This window comes from Phoca vitulina, unplaced genomic scaffold (genome assembly GCF_004348235.1).
Source record: "Phoca vitulina isolate PV1807 unplaced genomic scaffold, GSC_HSeal_1.0 scaffold7, whole genome shotgun sequence".
Classification (NCBI taxonomy): domain Eukaryota; kingdom Metazoa; phylum Chordata; class Mammalia; order Carnivora; family Phocidae; genus Phoca; species Phoca vitulina.
The window spans coordinates 10,246,205-10,260,571 of record NW_022589710.1 but is presented as its reverse complement, the minus strand read 5'-3'; the positions used below and the strand labels follow the sequence as shown (position 1 = coordinate 10,260,571).

General features: G+C 42.7%; 1 protein-coding gene across 6 annotated transcripts in view; it reads right to left on the bottom strand.

The window, feature by feature from the left end:
* The window catches only part of NPAS3 (neuronal PAS domain protein 3), an 839,936-nt gene that overhangs the window by 17,071 nt on the left and 808,498 nt on the right, over window positions 1-14,367 (bottom strand). For all 6 annotated transcript variants that reach the window (XM_032404923.1, XM_032404924.1, XM_032404925.1 and 3 more), the window contains 2 exons: window positions 11,427-11,620; window positions 6,962-7,068 (listed from right to left, as the gene is read on the bottom strand). In XM_032404923.1, the coding sequence (XP_032260814.1) occupies window positions 6,962-7,068; window positions 11,427-11,620 (301 nt within the window). The remainder of the gene's footprint in view (window positions 1-6,961; window positions 7,069-11,426; window positions 11,621-14,367) is intronic.

Below are 14,367 nucleotides of genomic sequence, written 5' to 3'. Positions count from 1 at the left end.
TGTTTCTGGATGAGGTCATTTTATGAAGTCCCCTGAACATCTTTAGCAAGAAATATATAAGTGGTGGCACAGGTATACAGAAACTAGTGTTTGGCAAAATCAGGAATATTTAAAGGAGCCCAGACAAATGTCATTTATTCACCTGTTGTGTAGGTTTTCAGAAATCCAAAGACTTTGTTGTGAAAACGGGTCAGATTCTCCCAGGTGGCAGTCACTGTTGGTTGTTCCCTGAGCAGCTATTCCTTTTTTTTCCAGTTTTATTTAGAAATAATTGACATACGTCACTGTGTGCGTTTGAACACGCAGCACAGTGGTTCGATTTACATATATTATGAAACAATGACCACAAATAGGTTCAGCTAACCTTCATCTTCTCATGTAGGTAAAATAAGAAGGGAAAAGAAGGATAAAGGAAGAAAATGTCCTCCTTGTGAGCTCTTCGGATTGACTCTGAACCCCTTTCCTATAGATCCTGTGGCAGTGTGAGTTGCAGTCGTCATGGTGGGGATGGAGCAGCTGTTCTAGCACTTCTTCCTGGATCAGGGACCTTTCCCGAGTCCCAGGGGGGACAAGCCTTGATTGTTTAAGCCAGTCACGGTCACTGCATCCAGTGTGTGGCTCAGGCTTGGGCACTTGATGAAATGCTGGACAATGAGACATGGGGGCGGGGGGCTCTCTATCTGGGAGGGCTGCGACAAGTATTTTCTTTCAAAAATGAACACAAAATAGTGACTGACCCTTTCCTGACTTTGGACATTGTCTTGTGAGGGACTGGTGATGGGTAGTGCTACAGCTGTCTTTTGATCATGAAGAGAAACTGAAGACAATTACAGAGGAAGTTTAAGTCCTTTTTGCTTGGGTTTTCTGTTACTTGGAACTGGATGCATTCTAGTCAATGTGCTCCACCAAAAATTCTAGGAAGCCAGAGGGGATGCAGAGTTCATAAAGAGGTTCAAATGACCTGATCCTTAATTAACGCTAAATTTTTGGGAAAACCACTGTATGCTAAACACATACACAAATTAAGTCCCTATGCCCCTCATCTGTGTTAAACTAGGAAAAGTTTGAGGTTTTTTTTTTTTTGAGATAGGCAAGGTGTCATTAAATCAACATTTTAAGGAAAATAGTTATAAAATATATACCAGCATTTTGTTCTTAATCTCGTATAAAGTACAAGAAGTGATGGAACTGATTTTATTTTGGTTGATTTAGGTTAAAATGGATGTCTTAGAAGTATTTTTTTTTTTTTTTCTGATCATGTTTTATAAGAGCAATGGGGGTTAGTTTCTCTCAAATATCAGGTATTCCTTATTATGATAATAAAAGCAGCTACTAACTGAAATAGGAACAAGGAACAGCCCAGGGATCCACGTTCGGATTGTATTAGAATATATCCGTCCCATCGAAGTGCCAGCTTACTTCCTGGGCAGAGCGGAAAGATGGTGTGTTGCTGTATTCTGTGTCCTTTTACGCTCTTCTAAGCCTGGAATGTCCCTGACCCTGCACTTCTGCCCATCTCCTGCCACTGTGGCTTCCTGCCATCCTCTTTCAAGGTCCAGGGCAGATGTGGTGCCTCTGGAATTTCTTGTCAGTCCTCCCTTATTGCCCCGCGCGCCCCTCCCCCCCCAGTCTCTGGGATTTCTGTGTTTTATTCATCTCAATAGTCCTCATTTGATGCTACCTTTTCAAAATTGGCTGTTTTCATGCTATCTTCCCTGCTAGTATGTAAGCTCCTGGAAGGTAGAGACCACATCTTAGTTATTGTTCAAATCTTACTGCAATACCACAAAGCTTTGTATATAGTAAGTACTCACATATGTTAGGTGAACTTGAACAGGGAAAATGTTACTGTTTGTATTCACACATGCAACAAGTACATGGAAAAATATTCACCTGGGGAAAAAAATGAAAGACCTCCTTTTGCTTACGAGTTGACTGTTACTTCTATTTAGACTTTATTAGCTTTCTCCACTCCACTCAAAACTTTGCACCTTTGTAAAGAAGTCCATCTCTTTATCAAGTAATCACATACTCGTTTCATTTGAACACTGCCTGAGATCCCTCAGAGTCAATTCGCTACTTATATTTTACTAGTATTCACAAAATTCATCCAACTGGAGGGGAATATGAAGCCCCCTAAGATTGCTAGTCAGTTTGTATTTACTTTTACTTCATATACAAGAATGCCTTCGAAATACTAGTATAAGTCAGTCCTCAAACGTTAACGGGGATGGGAGTCCGCTAGGGATCTTGTTAACTGCAGGTCTGGATTCATTAAGCTGGGGGTAGGCATTTCTGTAATGCAGTGGAGGAAGGACACTCAGCTGATAGGCCCTTGCTAGTCTCTGTTCTCTGTGTGCCTGCCTTTAGCCTGGAAAAGCCAAAATCAGTACTCTCCCAAAAAGGAAAAAAAAAAAAAAAAAAAGACGAAAATACCGGTCATTCACTTCTGCATAAAACCCTGACTTGACAATCTTTTTTGGTTAATGGACAGGCACACGATGTGGGCTGACTTGGCTTCTGAAAACAGTCTGACATGGTAGCTGTTATGTGTACCTTCTTTCAGGGGCATTTTCATATTCATACAGAAGAAGATGAAAAACTCATTTGCTTTGGGAAAAAGTCCAGCCAATGATCGGGTTGCGGCTAAATCCCCGAAGTCCCAGCCCTGAAAAAGGCTAAGATCAGAGACTAGAAAGAAGTCCCCTGTGTTCTTTGCACTTGGCCCACCCACCAAACTTTGCACCTTCCTCTCTCCCCCCACCGCAGCTTCCTTTCCAGTGCGCAGTGGCTGCGTACCCAGATCAACAATTAAATTCCCCCTTTGTTTGCGTGGCAGATGACAAATGCATGGAGGACATCTTGTGTTTCCGAGGCAGGCAGGGCACTTACTTTGATTGATGCTCGGTTGTGGAAAAAAATGAGCTGGGAAGGAATTACAATGGAGGGCCTGCAGACTGGAAGGGGGATATACTAATTAGTCCTGCATTAAGCAGTCGGCTTGCATTTGGCGATGAGACGCCTTCAGGAGGGAAGCGGAGGGGTTATTGATGCAAAACAGCATGCAATGCATTCTGCCAGGTAGCTGTGCATGACTTTTGTTAAGAAGGATAAAATTTTGTAATTAAGAAATAAAGGCTGAGGCTAATGTATTTTTTTTTAACATCCCCTAAATATATTGGGTAGGCCACGTTTTTTAATTCTACAAGATCTCACAGACAAGCTGCAAGGCCTTCTGTCTTTGTGAAATAACTCTTGCAGAATTTCCTCATCCTGGGTAAGGTCCTAGGAAGGGAAAACTGCTACCACTTTTAGCTTTTCTGGCTCCTCTTTCTTGAAAGTCCCACAGCGGCAGAGCCTCGAGCCTTGCTAGTGGCTCACAACATTATAGAGGGAAGGGAAATCTCCCTTGGCCACTCTGTCTAGGTTTTAGGGAGTTGCTCATTTGACCTGGGAAGGACCCCGGGGATATCTCAAGACAAATTCAGCAACTTCTATAGACAAAAGACTGGATTAAAAGGGACAAACGAGAAATGCAAAACATGTTCCTCCGTTTGGTTTAGCATTCGTGGTCTGCCCTTCTATATTTGGGCTACCAGCAGAGGTAGAGTAGTAGATGGTTGTGTGGCTGTCGAATGCTTGAGCTAATTGGGGCATCGGACTCGAGGGAGACCTGACTGGTCATCTGGAGGTCAGTCCCTCCTGAGCAATGGAGAACTGGAGCCTGGTAGGCCAAGATGCTCAAATAAGTGCTTATATGAGTAGTTGAAAATTCAAACCTCGAAATGTTGATTGGGTGAATTCGGCCTGGAGAATCAGTGAAATTGGGTTCAATGACTCCCCGGCGGTGACGTAAGGAAAAGAAAAATCACAGAGGTCTTTGGTCACAGTGTGAAAGAAGAGGTCCTACAACCCCCTTGGTTTTAGAATCCCAGTATAATTTCACTCACCCACCATGTTGGTATAGATAATGCGATTCTTAGTGATTCTTTATGTTGAAAGCCAGTGAACTATCAGGCGTCTCATGTTAACTTAGTGGGAGAGTGAATGGTCCAAAGTTCTTGGTTCAACTGATGAAAGTTGTCAGTTCCTGATGCAGCTGAGATTCCCTTTTACTTTTCTTATTCTAGAGACAAGTTCATCTATGGATTTACAGATGCCTATGCTAGGAAAAAGATATAAGTGATAAAGATAGCATTTTGAGTTATCAAAGACTATGGAGTCTTTTTTTTTTTAAAGTTTTATCTGTAAACTGGAGCATAAGACAGATATCAAAATATCAGAAATATTATCAGATGGCTAAAACCTGTCTTTCATGCACAGAAACAGGAATTGTGCCAATAGCTCTAGGAAGAAGAGCTAAATAGTTAATGTGGTTTATTTTTTAACCGTCCCTTTGTTTTAGAATTCTATCTTATTCTTGAGCTGATTCTATGTCACCATGACCTTCTCCTGCCAAGAAGGTACAGTCGAGGCATCCTTCAGTCAGAGCCTAGGGCTTTGGACAAGCAAGATGCTTGCTGGCTTTTTGCCTTTTCTTCCAGTGTTTACACAACCAAGACTTATTACATGCTCTGTCATTTTGTTACTGGGCTGGCTTTGGTTTGAGAATTAGGTAAACATCAGACATTCCATCACACAATTTTAGACTCAATCTTACTTTATAATGATGTTAATGTTTATTGTACAAAGCGAGATGCATTTGTATATTTTAGCATTTTATTTCAGTCACAGAATGCAAAACCTGACATTGGCATCGGTTTGATTTTTTTGTGTGTGTGTGATTGAAGATATTAAGCACTACAAGAACGTTGAAATTTCAATCTGATTAGGATCAAAATTCTTCAGGATCAAAACACTCCTTTTCCTCCCCCTACAGTTTTACTAATTGTGTGCTACTTGACATTGTGGAGTTATTCCACAGCATGATAGCTAAATATGTGAAGTGTATTTTACTGTGCAGAATTATCAGCTCATTTTATTTGTTTTTCATGTGTTTGAGGTTATTAAAAGAACTTAAAATTAGAAGTCGTGTGTATGAGTTGAAAGAGTGAACTCAATCATTGTTAGGAGGCTAAATCATAAAGCAATAGCCAGTATGTCAATATCAAGTAATGAAAAAAAATCACAGAATTTAAAAGCATACCTTCTCTGTTTATTAGTTGGCACAATACCAGAAAAATTAGGCAACTAGCACAATAGTGAATGGCAGAGTTGTTTATTTTCAGCACTCTCAAATTATTCTGGTTACTGAAAATGAGATAAAAGTAGATCGGAAAGAATGGCATCAAACATATTTGTTGGAGACCTTTGCTTCATGGGAAGAAATGAACTGCCCTAGCTCACTGTTCCTGAGGAATTGTGTTTCTTCAAGCTGTAAATCAAATCCCAGAGAGATAGCATGACGTTTTCCAAGTAATAACTGAGGATGACATAGTTCTTTTTTGTCAGCACCGGGTTTCTGAAGTTAGACCTCAATTAAGATTCCAAAATGAAAAAGCACCCTTCTCTCCCCACACACATGGTCTGTGACAGTGTCCTAAAGATAATATATTCATTTTTAAAGCCTGGATCTCTGGCATATATTGGTCCAAAAATATATTCAGAGCTTCCTCCAAAGATCCCGATTTTTCCTCCATCTTCTCTAAATCCCCAGCTACAAAGAACCTGATGTTTCTTTTCAGGAAACAGCATCATTTTTTCCCCCCAATTAATTGAAGAGCCATCTGCTTCTGCAATGCACAACACCCATCCATTCTTAGCAACAAGTGTGGTCCCTAAGTCCCTGGTGTGCAATACTAAGGCACGCGCTCAGTGTTGGGAGTAGAGTTTGCTAGAGAGCAGCCTCGCAGGCAGCCTTTTCCCAGAGACATGATATACACAAAATTTGACACTGAACTTGGTCCCATGTCAGTGGTGCTAATGCAGGGTTAAAAAACAGTACAAGATGCTCACACCTTGAGACTCTGCCTGGCTGACTGTCTTGGCATTATGCTTTTGAAGATGTGAGTTTAAAACGAGCTAACACCTGCAAAGAGCAGGAAAGACCTGAGAGGGCTCTCCTCGGGCCTGGCAAGAAAGGGGAGAGGAAGTAAATACAGAGGGCACCTGGCTAGTGGTGCTACGGGAAAACTTGACCGTCAAGCTGTAGTCTCTCATTTGTGGCGCCTCGCATGAACCAGGGTTCAGAACCGGGTTTAGAACCTTCTAGGAAGATGAGCACGTCGGGCCCTCATCTTTTAGGAAGAAGAGTCTACTGATCGGTCATCAAAAGGAATTCTGGTTGGAAAAGGGGCAGAGGGTTCCGCACACTAGTGCCTCCTGCCAAAAAAGGCACCTCGGAGGTCAGCTTGTGAGTCAGGAGCTGGGAATCAGACTCAAAGAGCTGAGATGAGTCTCTCTCCCTCCCGGGAGTCAGGAGATGGTGGTATCTTTTCCTCGGAATAACCCCCTTTCCAGAAATACAGTGAAGAGACGCTGCCTTTGAGAGCGGATGTGCTCTGGCCCTGTGCCCTGGCTTCCCCCTGGCCCCAGTTGTGCGGTCAGTCAAGAAGGAATGGCTATAGGCTCTGGTCTATTTGAACTTGTCTTCTCCCACATATATCTTGACACAGAGACCACAAATTTCAGAGTGGAGCTCGCTCTCTAGAAAATGAAAGGGTCAAGAAAGCACTTAAGGCAAAGGTTCACCCATCACTTCATGGGAGAGAGAGCACAAGAGACCACAGAATCCCGGCCGAGGGCCTAAAGATCCAGCAGTTTTTCTGGGCCTGAGTTCCAACTTGCGATCTAATTCCAACATGAGTTGAAGTGATTTCCGTCTCACTTTTTCTCCCGGCACGCTGACAGTCATCTCAAATGTATGCATGAGACAGGAAGGGAAAAATCAGCACTGAAACCAAACAAGGATCAGAGAGAGATGACCCCAGCCTGGCTGTTCCCACACACGAGAAGTACTTACGGTCCAAGTGACTGTGCCTGATGCCCTCGACATCTTCGGCGTGGATGAAGTGGTAGCATCTCTTCCCTACAATGTCTACAGGGGTCAGATCCATATAATCGCTGATCCTGCAGAGAGAAGAACACAGGCTGGAATTCAGAAGGGGAAGGGGGGAGTAGAGAAACTGTTAAATGACTGAGAAACAAGTCTCCTTACAGTTTTCATTATCCTGGGGGTACCCGTCGGGAGGTGGCACTTTGAGGGAAAGCCCTTTACGGATAGAGAAGATCATTTCTTTAACTGATAACGGACTTTCTCAAAAGTAGGAAATGTGCTAGATCCAGCAACCGTGTGTAAATAATGAGACAGGTTTTTCTTTTCTTTTTTTTGGCATCAGAATACACATTTGGACAACATAATTCCATGAAATTATGGAGAATCAGTAACAATGCAAGATCCTCATTAGAGGCCAAGATAATGCAAGGTTACATAATAAAATAAAAACATGTTATGTTGATACCAAATGATTAGAGACACCTTTCATTTAAACAGATTGGTCTTCTATTGGGTATTTCCATGAAAAAGGGCTTCAACTGCTTCTTGGCACAACGTCCAAATTGGCATTCAAGGGATATAATTTAAATGCTGAGACATACAGATGCCTGGGGGTATTATCTTTTTCAGTCTTAGTCATTTGGGAGCTCAGCTTTCACTCCTGGCCCTTTTAACTGGTACTTTGTGGTGGATTCCACACAGAAACTTTTAAACCATTTCAGCAGCTCTTGCAGGCTTGTGCTCGGCAGTACGTGTGTGTAAGCCTGTGTCATTGATTGTCCAGACGTCAATGTCCTCGGGCAGGAGCACAGAAAAATAGAACAGAAATTGGAAAACATGTTGGAGGAATCTGCCTGATTTACACAAAGACGTCAACATGCTCATTATCCTCCTCCCTGTCCGGGTACAGATTGGTTTTGGGCGGTCCAAAATAGGATATATCTTTTGTTTAATTTATTCTCTTTACCGTCCCCGTGCTTTTTATCTTTTAGGGCTTATATCTCCAAATAGGAAGTGAGTCTTTAGAAATGACATGTTTCAGAAACCTATGAGACCACGGTTGGAGAGTTCAATCTGACCCCCAAGGCAGGGAAATAAACCAAACCAAACCAAACCAGAATAATGTGGAATATAATTAAATTATATTACCCAGGGAGTGAATTTCTCAATGTCTAATATTAAATATTAAATGACATTTTTGGCCAAACTAGAATTCTTGGTAAGTCGAGACAAAAATGGGGCAATATAAAGAGTTTTATAACCCCATGGTTTTCTGGTACAAAGCAGATTAGTTGGTGTTTTCCTAAAACTATTAGCTGCTTTCCAAGCACAGTTTCCACCCCCTTTCTGCAAATGAGTAGACCAGGATGTCATTAAAAGGCCCTCATTGGTGCTTCTGAAATTTACCAGCCCCCCAGATGATGTCGGCTTTGTCCGTGGCCATCCTAGGGAATGCAGAGGAGGAGAATGGTCTGCAGAGTCCAGGAGAGGGCTTATGTTTCTAGTTAGCAATTCCCTAATTAAATAATAGACTCTGGGAAAAAGCCAATCATACTTTAGGGAAGATGTTCTTTAGTTTATGCTTTATTGGAAGGAAATCCTTCAAAACATCTGAAGCATTCCTATGTATCGGAGCCTGTTACCGTGGCAAATGTGACCACCTCAGTGTCCAGAGACCTCTTAATATATGTGTAGAAAGCCCCAGACCAGTCTGATGACCTATATCAGGATCAGAATCCTGATGGCACCTTGTACTCTGAGCCTCAGTTCCTTTATCTGTAAAAACAACTTAAGAGGTTGGTGAGGGGATTAATGAATGAAATGAAATGAGCATAGCACAGTGCCTGGCACACAAGGTAGGCTTTTTCCTCAGATCAAATAAGCAGTTACTTTTAACACAGGTCCTTTTAGAATAACTTCTATCATCTTCAGCTGGGAAATAATGCTGTATTGTATTGGCTAATAAGGGGTTGTGGAAAACAGTTTCTTGTTTTTTTTTTTTTTTTAAAGGGAAGAGAAAAAGCTTAAAGTGGGTCACAGAAAATGATCTCAATTATTGGAGTGGCACCATAAGGCACTCAGGTCCATGAAGCAGAATTAATCAATCTGTGATCACAGGAATGAAAATTAAGTGAGGGTTTTGGGATGGGACAGTCACCGGGCGTAGGTAAATCAGATGAGGCTGTTTTTCCAGAGAGAATGATGGTAGTAAATCTAAATCAAGGGAGCCCTACATATGTTTTCAAAGAGGTAGAGCCATAGGTCATCAGACTTTCTAGCTGCCTCCCTGGGTTGGAGCTCCATCTCCAGCATTCTGTGTTTTTCATCAGAATGAACAGCTTTGTGAGCTAGAATTGTGTTCTTTAATGGATGCATAGATATGAGCGGTCCCCTTCAGGGGTTAGTCTGACTGCTTCCTTACCACTTAGCCTGACTTCTCTAGGAAAAAAGCGGCAAGGAATGCAGGAAGGCCCATGTGTAGCTAAATGCCTGATTTTTAAAATCTGGCACATTTCGAGTTCAAAATTGTGACCTTGGGCATACCACTTACGCTCTCTCTCTCTAAACTGAAATTGCCTGAGGGTGTGGGGGGGGGCAGTGGCAACACCCATCTCACAGAACTGTCTTGAAGCTTAAAGGAGATGATGTGAATAATGAGCTCTGCACATTGCCGCGTGTGTAGTAAGTGTTCAACAAATGCTAACTAGCTTTCTTATTACTTGCTAACCCTAGCTAATCACTTTGGCTGTCTTTCCTGATATTCTTTTGCCATTCCAGAATACTTTACACACACCCAAGTATACAGTCTATTTTCTAAAAAAATTTAAGAAATGCCAACAAAACTTGAAAAAATAGATTTAGAGTTACTTATTAAATAAGAGTGACGGGTTCATGGTATCTTCTACCCACGGAACACTTAACAGCTCAGGTGGGTGTCTTTTTCTCCTGGTGAATTCTTTCCTCTGAATCCACTCCAGCCCGGAAATGGTAGGCATTTCTAACTTGGTCTCAACATCCTCAGTGCTTCCCAGTGGACTGAACGCAGATGATGGCTGTCTTCCTCTTGGCTAGGCCCCGGAGAAGTCAATTACCCGGGCCGCTTGACCATTCTGCTCTTCCATTTGGCCTCTGCAGGCACTACCAGGGCTCGGTGAACATACGCTGCCTTCATGCCTGACCATAATCTGTGCCACAAAAGCACCCTCTCAGAATGGCCTCAGTGATTCTGCCTGTGGCCCCAGCACATGGATGATACCATGGAAGCTTCCTTCCCGTGCCCAATACGTGCACAGTCCCCCATCCCTCTTCTCCCCGTGCCCCGTGATTCTCTCTTCTTCAAATTGGTCTGATGATGGGCTGATGACTTGTGGGTGAAAGGTCTGAGGGGGCACTGTCCCATTTCCTTGTCCCTTGCTTTGTGCTTAATGGAAAAAGTGAACTTTTAAACCAGAGGTTAAAAAGTCCTTTTATCAAAGCTCAGTGTTAAGGAAGGACTGTCAAGTCATTTATATGAAGAGTCTTTTTTTTTTTTTAATTTATAAAAGCAGAATCCTCAGGCTTACAAAGTTTTATTTAATAGTTTTGCAGATTTTTCATCCTTTTCCCTCTGGGGGCCTCAAGTTCTTTTTTCTTTTTTTTTCCTACATGTGTTGTGGACTGAACGTGTCCCTCCCACCACCAAATTCATAAGTGAAGCGTTTACACCCGATGTGATAGTATTAGGGGGTGGGGCCTTTGGGAGGTAATTAGGTGTAGATGAGCTCATGGGGATGGAGTGCCCATGATGGGATTAGTGTCCTCATGAGAGGAGGAAGGGACCAGCGCTCTTGGTCTCCCCTATGTGAAGACCCAGCAAGAAGACCGCTATCTGCAACCAGGAAGTGGGCTCTTGCTAGGAACCTAATTAGCTTGTACCTTCATCTTGGGCTTCCCGGTCTCCAGGAATGTAGAAATAAATGTCTGTTGTTTAAGCCATCCAGTCTATAGTAATGCGTTCTAGCAGCCCGGCAAGCAGCTAAGGCAATGTGCCGAATGCCTATATGAACACTGGCCATTGTGAGGCTGGGCCCATACAGCAGTCAGGAAGTGGGCTTGACTGAGGCATCAGGAGATACCTTCCATGGCGTAATTTTGCCAAGAACGTCTCAGCCCTGCTCTCTCCTTGGTTTCTCGGCCAAAACAGGTCTTAATTATAGCATATGGATGTCTGGGTATCCCAATCCTTTCCATTGTTGCCCCTAATGTAAATCAGGGCAGCAATATGAATTTTAGATAAAAAGCATGTTTGGTGTCAGTCCAAGCAGCCATAAAAATAAGATCAGGATTTATAATGAGCCTCACTGGGAGAGTAAAATCCTTCAGACTGCTGCAAACACCAACCTTCACCAATGTGTAACAGACAACAGAGGAAATGAGAACAAAAACAAAGTACCTATTTTCACAGTAAATGATATTGAGGTCCATATTTACTCGAGTGACGAACATATGGCAATCAATTCTGACTTCATTGATCGTAGGGGGAGGCAGGGCATGAGCCACAACCACAAGACCCATGATTTGGCTGGGAACGGTCCTCCCGTGGGATAGGGACACCCTCAGTCGTAGCCGGCCTGTTATGTGAATCACCTGTAATAGAACATTAAGGACAGGACACAGTCAAATTTGCATCTGGGACGTAACAGTATTTCTTTTGAGAAATTGTAAAATTACATCTGGAACAACCAACATTAGCTTGTATCTTCTGTAATCATAATGGCTGTCAAAGTGCCCTCAATGTCCCCACGGCAGGGACATAAGAGAAATAATATTATAGGCTGAGCTCTACTCAAAGCAGCATTATTACTGTGCAATTGCTATTTTCAGGACTTTTTCTTTCCCTTCCCTGTTTTTCTCCCTTTTTTTCTTTTCTTTTCTTTTATTCTTAACATTGTAAGTGTATAACCGGTTAAAATGACCAGGAAGTTGAGCAATGAGCTGGAAAAGGAAATGTTTGCATTATCTGCCCTTGTTAAGGGATGATGTCTGTCTGTCACCATATCTGTACTGAATGGATTACATGGCCATCTCGTTTCAGAATTACGGCCCAGAGCTTTCCTTCAGTGGGTGGGTGGGTGGGTGTTGATCATGGAAAAAGGCCAAGAGACTCCACTGAATACAAGTCTTAGTGGCAATGACGTGGATGGGCCCTCCTGAGCCTAGATCTTCTGTGTCAGAAAGCACTGAGCTCTCAATGCTCCCAGTGATGTGTTGCACTGCCCTGTGGGGTTGAAGGTTAGAAGACTTCAGTCTATCATTTGTTCCTCGAGCTCATTCTAAAGTAGGATCAGGAAACCTGCACCATTTTGGTGGCTTATTCTGGTTACCTGTGCAGAACCAGGCGGGAGAATGCTGGGCTGTTATGTTCCGTTTCTTAGGCAAAGTACACCATAGATAGTCCAAGCCATCCAGAACCAAACAGAAGTGCTTCATCTTCTTCACACATTTGAAATGGTATTTTTACAGACGCCCTTTGAAAAAGTCCCTTTGCTTGTAAACTACACATAGAAGGCCAGCCATAATGTCAACTTCCTGAAGGGATGTTTTGAGGAAACAAAATCATAAAAGGGTGGAAAAGCATCAAGGATTGTGTGCTTTGAGATGATGGAAGTCGTGTGTGTGGATGAGTCGGGAGGAGGGTGTCAGAAATGCGCACATGCGTGCGCTTCTCTGTGTGTGTGTACTCTAGCTGTGTTCCTAGGATCGTGCTATGGGGTGGAGGACCCTCCAAAACTAGGTTGTAGATGTATCACTGTGATTCACCATACCAGGGAGCTTGGTTTAGTAGTTAACCAAGTTTCTGCCTTTGGTTTGCCTCTCCAAAAATGCACCATTGAGCATCAAGCCATCTTTTGATGGTTCCCTCTTTGCCATAAGGAACTCAAGTGGGAAGTGGGTCTCTGGCCTCCCAGGAGCAATAACAACGAGCCTCTGCTGTCCTTCCCAGGGGCTTGACTGGTAATTCCTTTTTCATTTTGTTTTTGTTTCCCTTAAGTTATTCAGTTTTCCAAAAGCAAGCCACACTGCTGTCAGTCAAGAGGCAGGATCAAAATTTACGGGGCTGCCCTTCGGAGTCCTGGTGTCCTAAATAATACCATTTTTCTAAGTTCCCCTTCACATTTGCACCCAGTGCTGCAGATCTGGAGATACCAATGAGGAGGATTATTGAGGGGATAGCTCAGGAGCAGCTTTGTGACCACCCACATTTGAAGTTGACTAAAATTCATACTTAATGCACCTTTGCTTTAGGCTTTGGTCAGAGGAGCGACTTTATGAATATTTGAAAATGTTCCTAGAGGCAAGGATGCTAAAACACCATCACAGACACACATTTTTGTAAGAGCTCATTAACTAATAAAGAAATGGCTAAAAGAAATGGGATTAACTTCACAGGAGGGGTGTTAACAGTCCCTCAGCCTCCTCCCAGCTAGGCTAACATAGATGCTCATTTATCATTATCTGTTGTGTTTTATCAGGAACTCTCAGCTTCTTGGAAAAACAGATCTATAAATGCTCAAGAAAATACGCACTCAGAAATGATATGATAAATAAATCCTCACTTGGTATTCTATTCCAAAGCAACTTATGGGCTTCTGGGCTAGAAAGCATTTTGGGAAGGTGCAGAGGCTACTGGGGGGAGCTGTCTGCATGTCAGATTTACCTGGGCCCCCTTCTCCAGCATTGCCTGTGGCCATCGAGGTGCTGAAGGTAGTCAAAAGTTGGGTCCCCTAGGGGTCTAGATTTGTTATTTTCTGATTTTGTTACCTAGGGCAAGTCACTCAACCGTCTGCATCTCAATTTTCTTTTCTGTGAAATGGGGATAATAAGGAGTGTTCTGCAGGTGAACACTGCATAACTGCAGGTTATTCTGTCACATAACCAGGATGGAGAACCATGGTCTTTGTCAGACATTGTGTCATCTTCCCATAGTCCTATATTACAAGTAATTATACATGTTTCCTCCCACCGTGTGATCTGTAAACTCTTTGAGGACAGGTTTACATTCGAGTCACTATGGTCTGCTCCCTCGCACCTAGCAAGGTCCCTTGCACATAGTAGGTTTTAGAAACTAAAGCACCAATATTATGTCCTTTGATGAAGAAAACAAAGATACCTTTACACAGTACTTCTTCTATGCTGAGTTTTTAATCTCTACTATACTGACCTAGAAAGTCACTAAGTCATTTCGGTCCTCTGAGCATCATATTTGCATGTCTGTAGAGTGCCAGGGCTAGGACTTGAACTCAGCTCTTCTGACAATACTCTGGCCTCTACACCTAGGCCTTCAAAGCAACTACAAAGTGAAAAACTCAACTATCTATGTGTTTGCATACCTG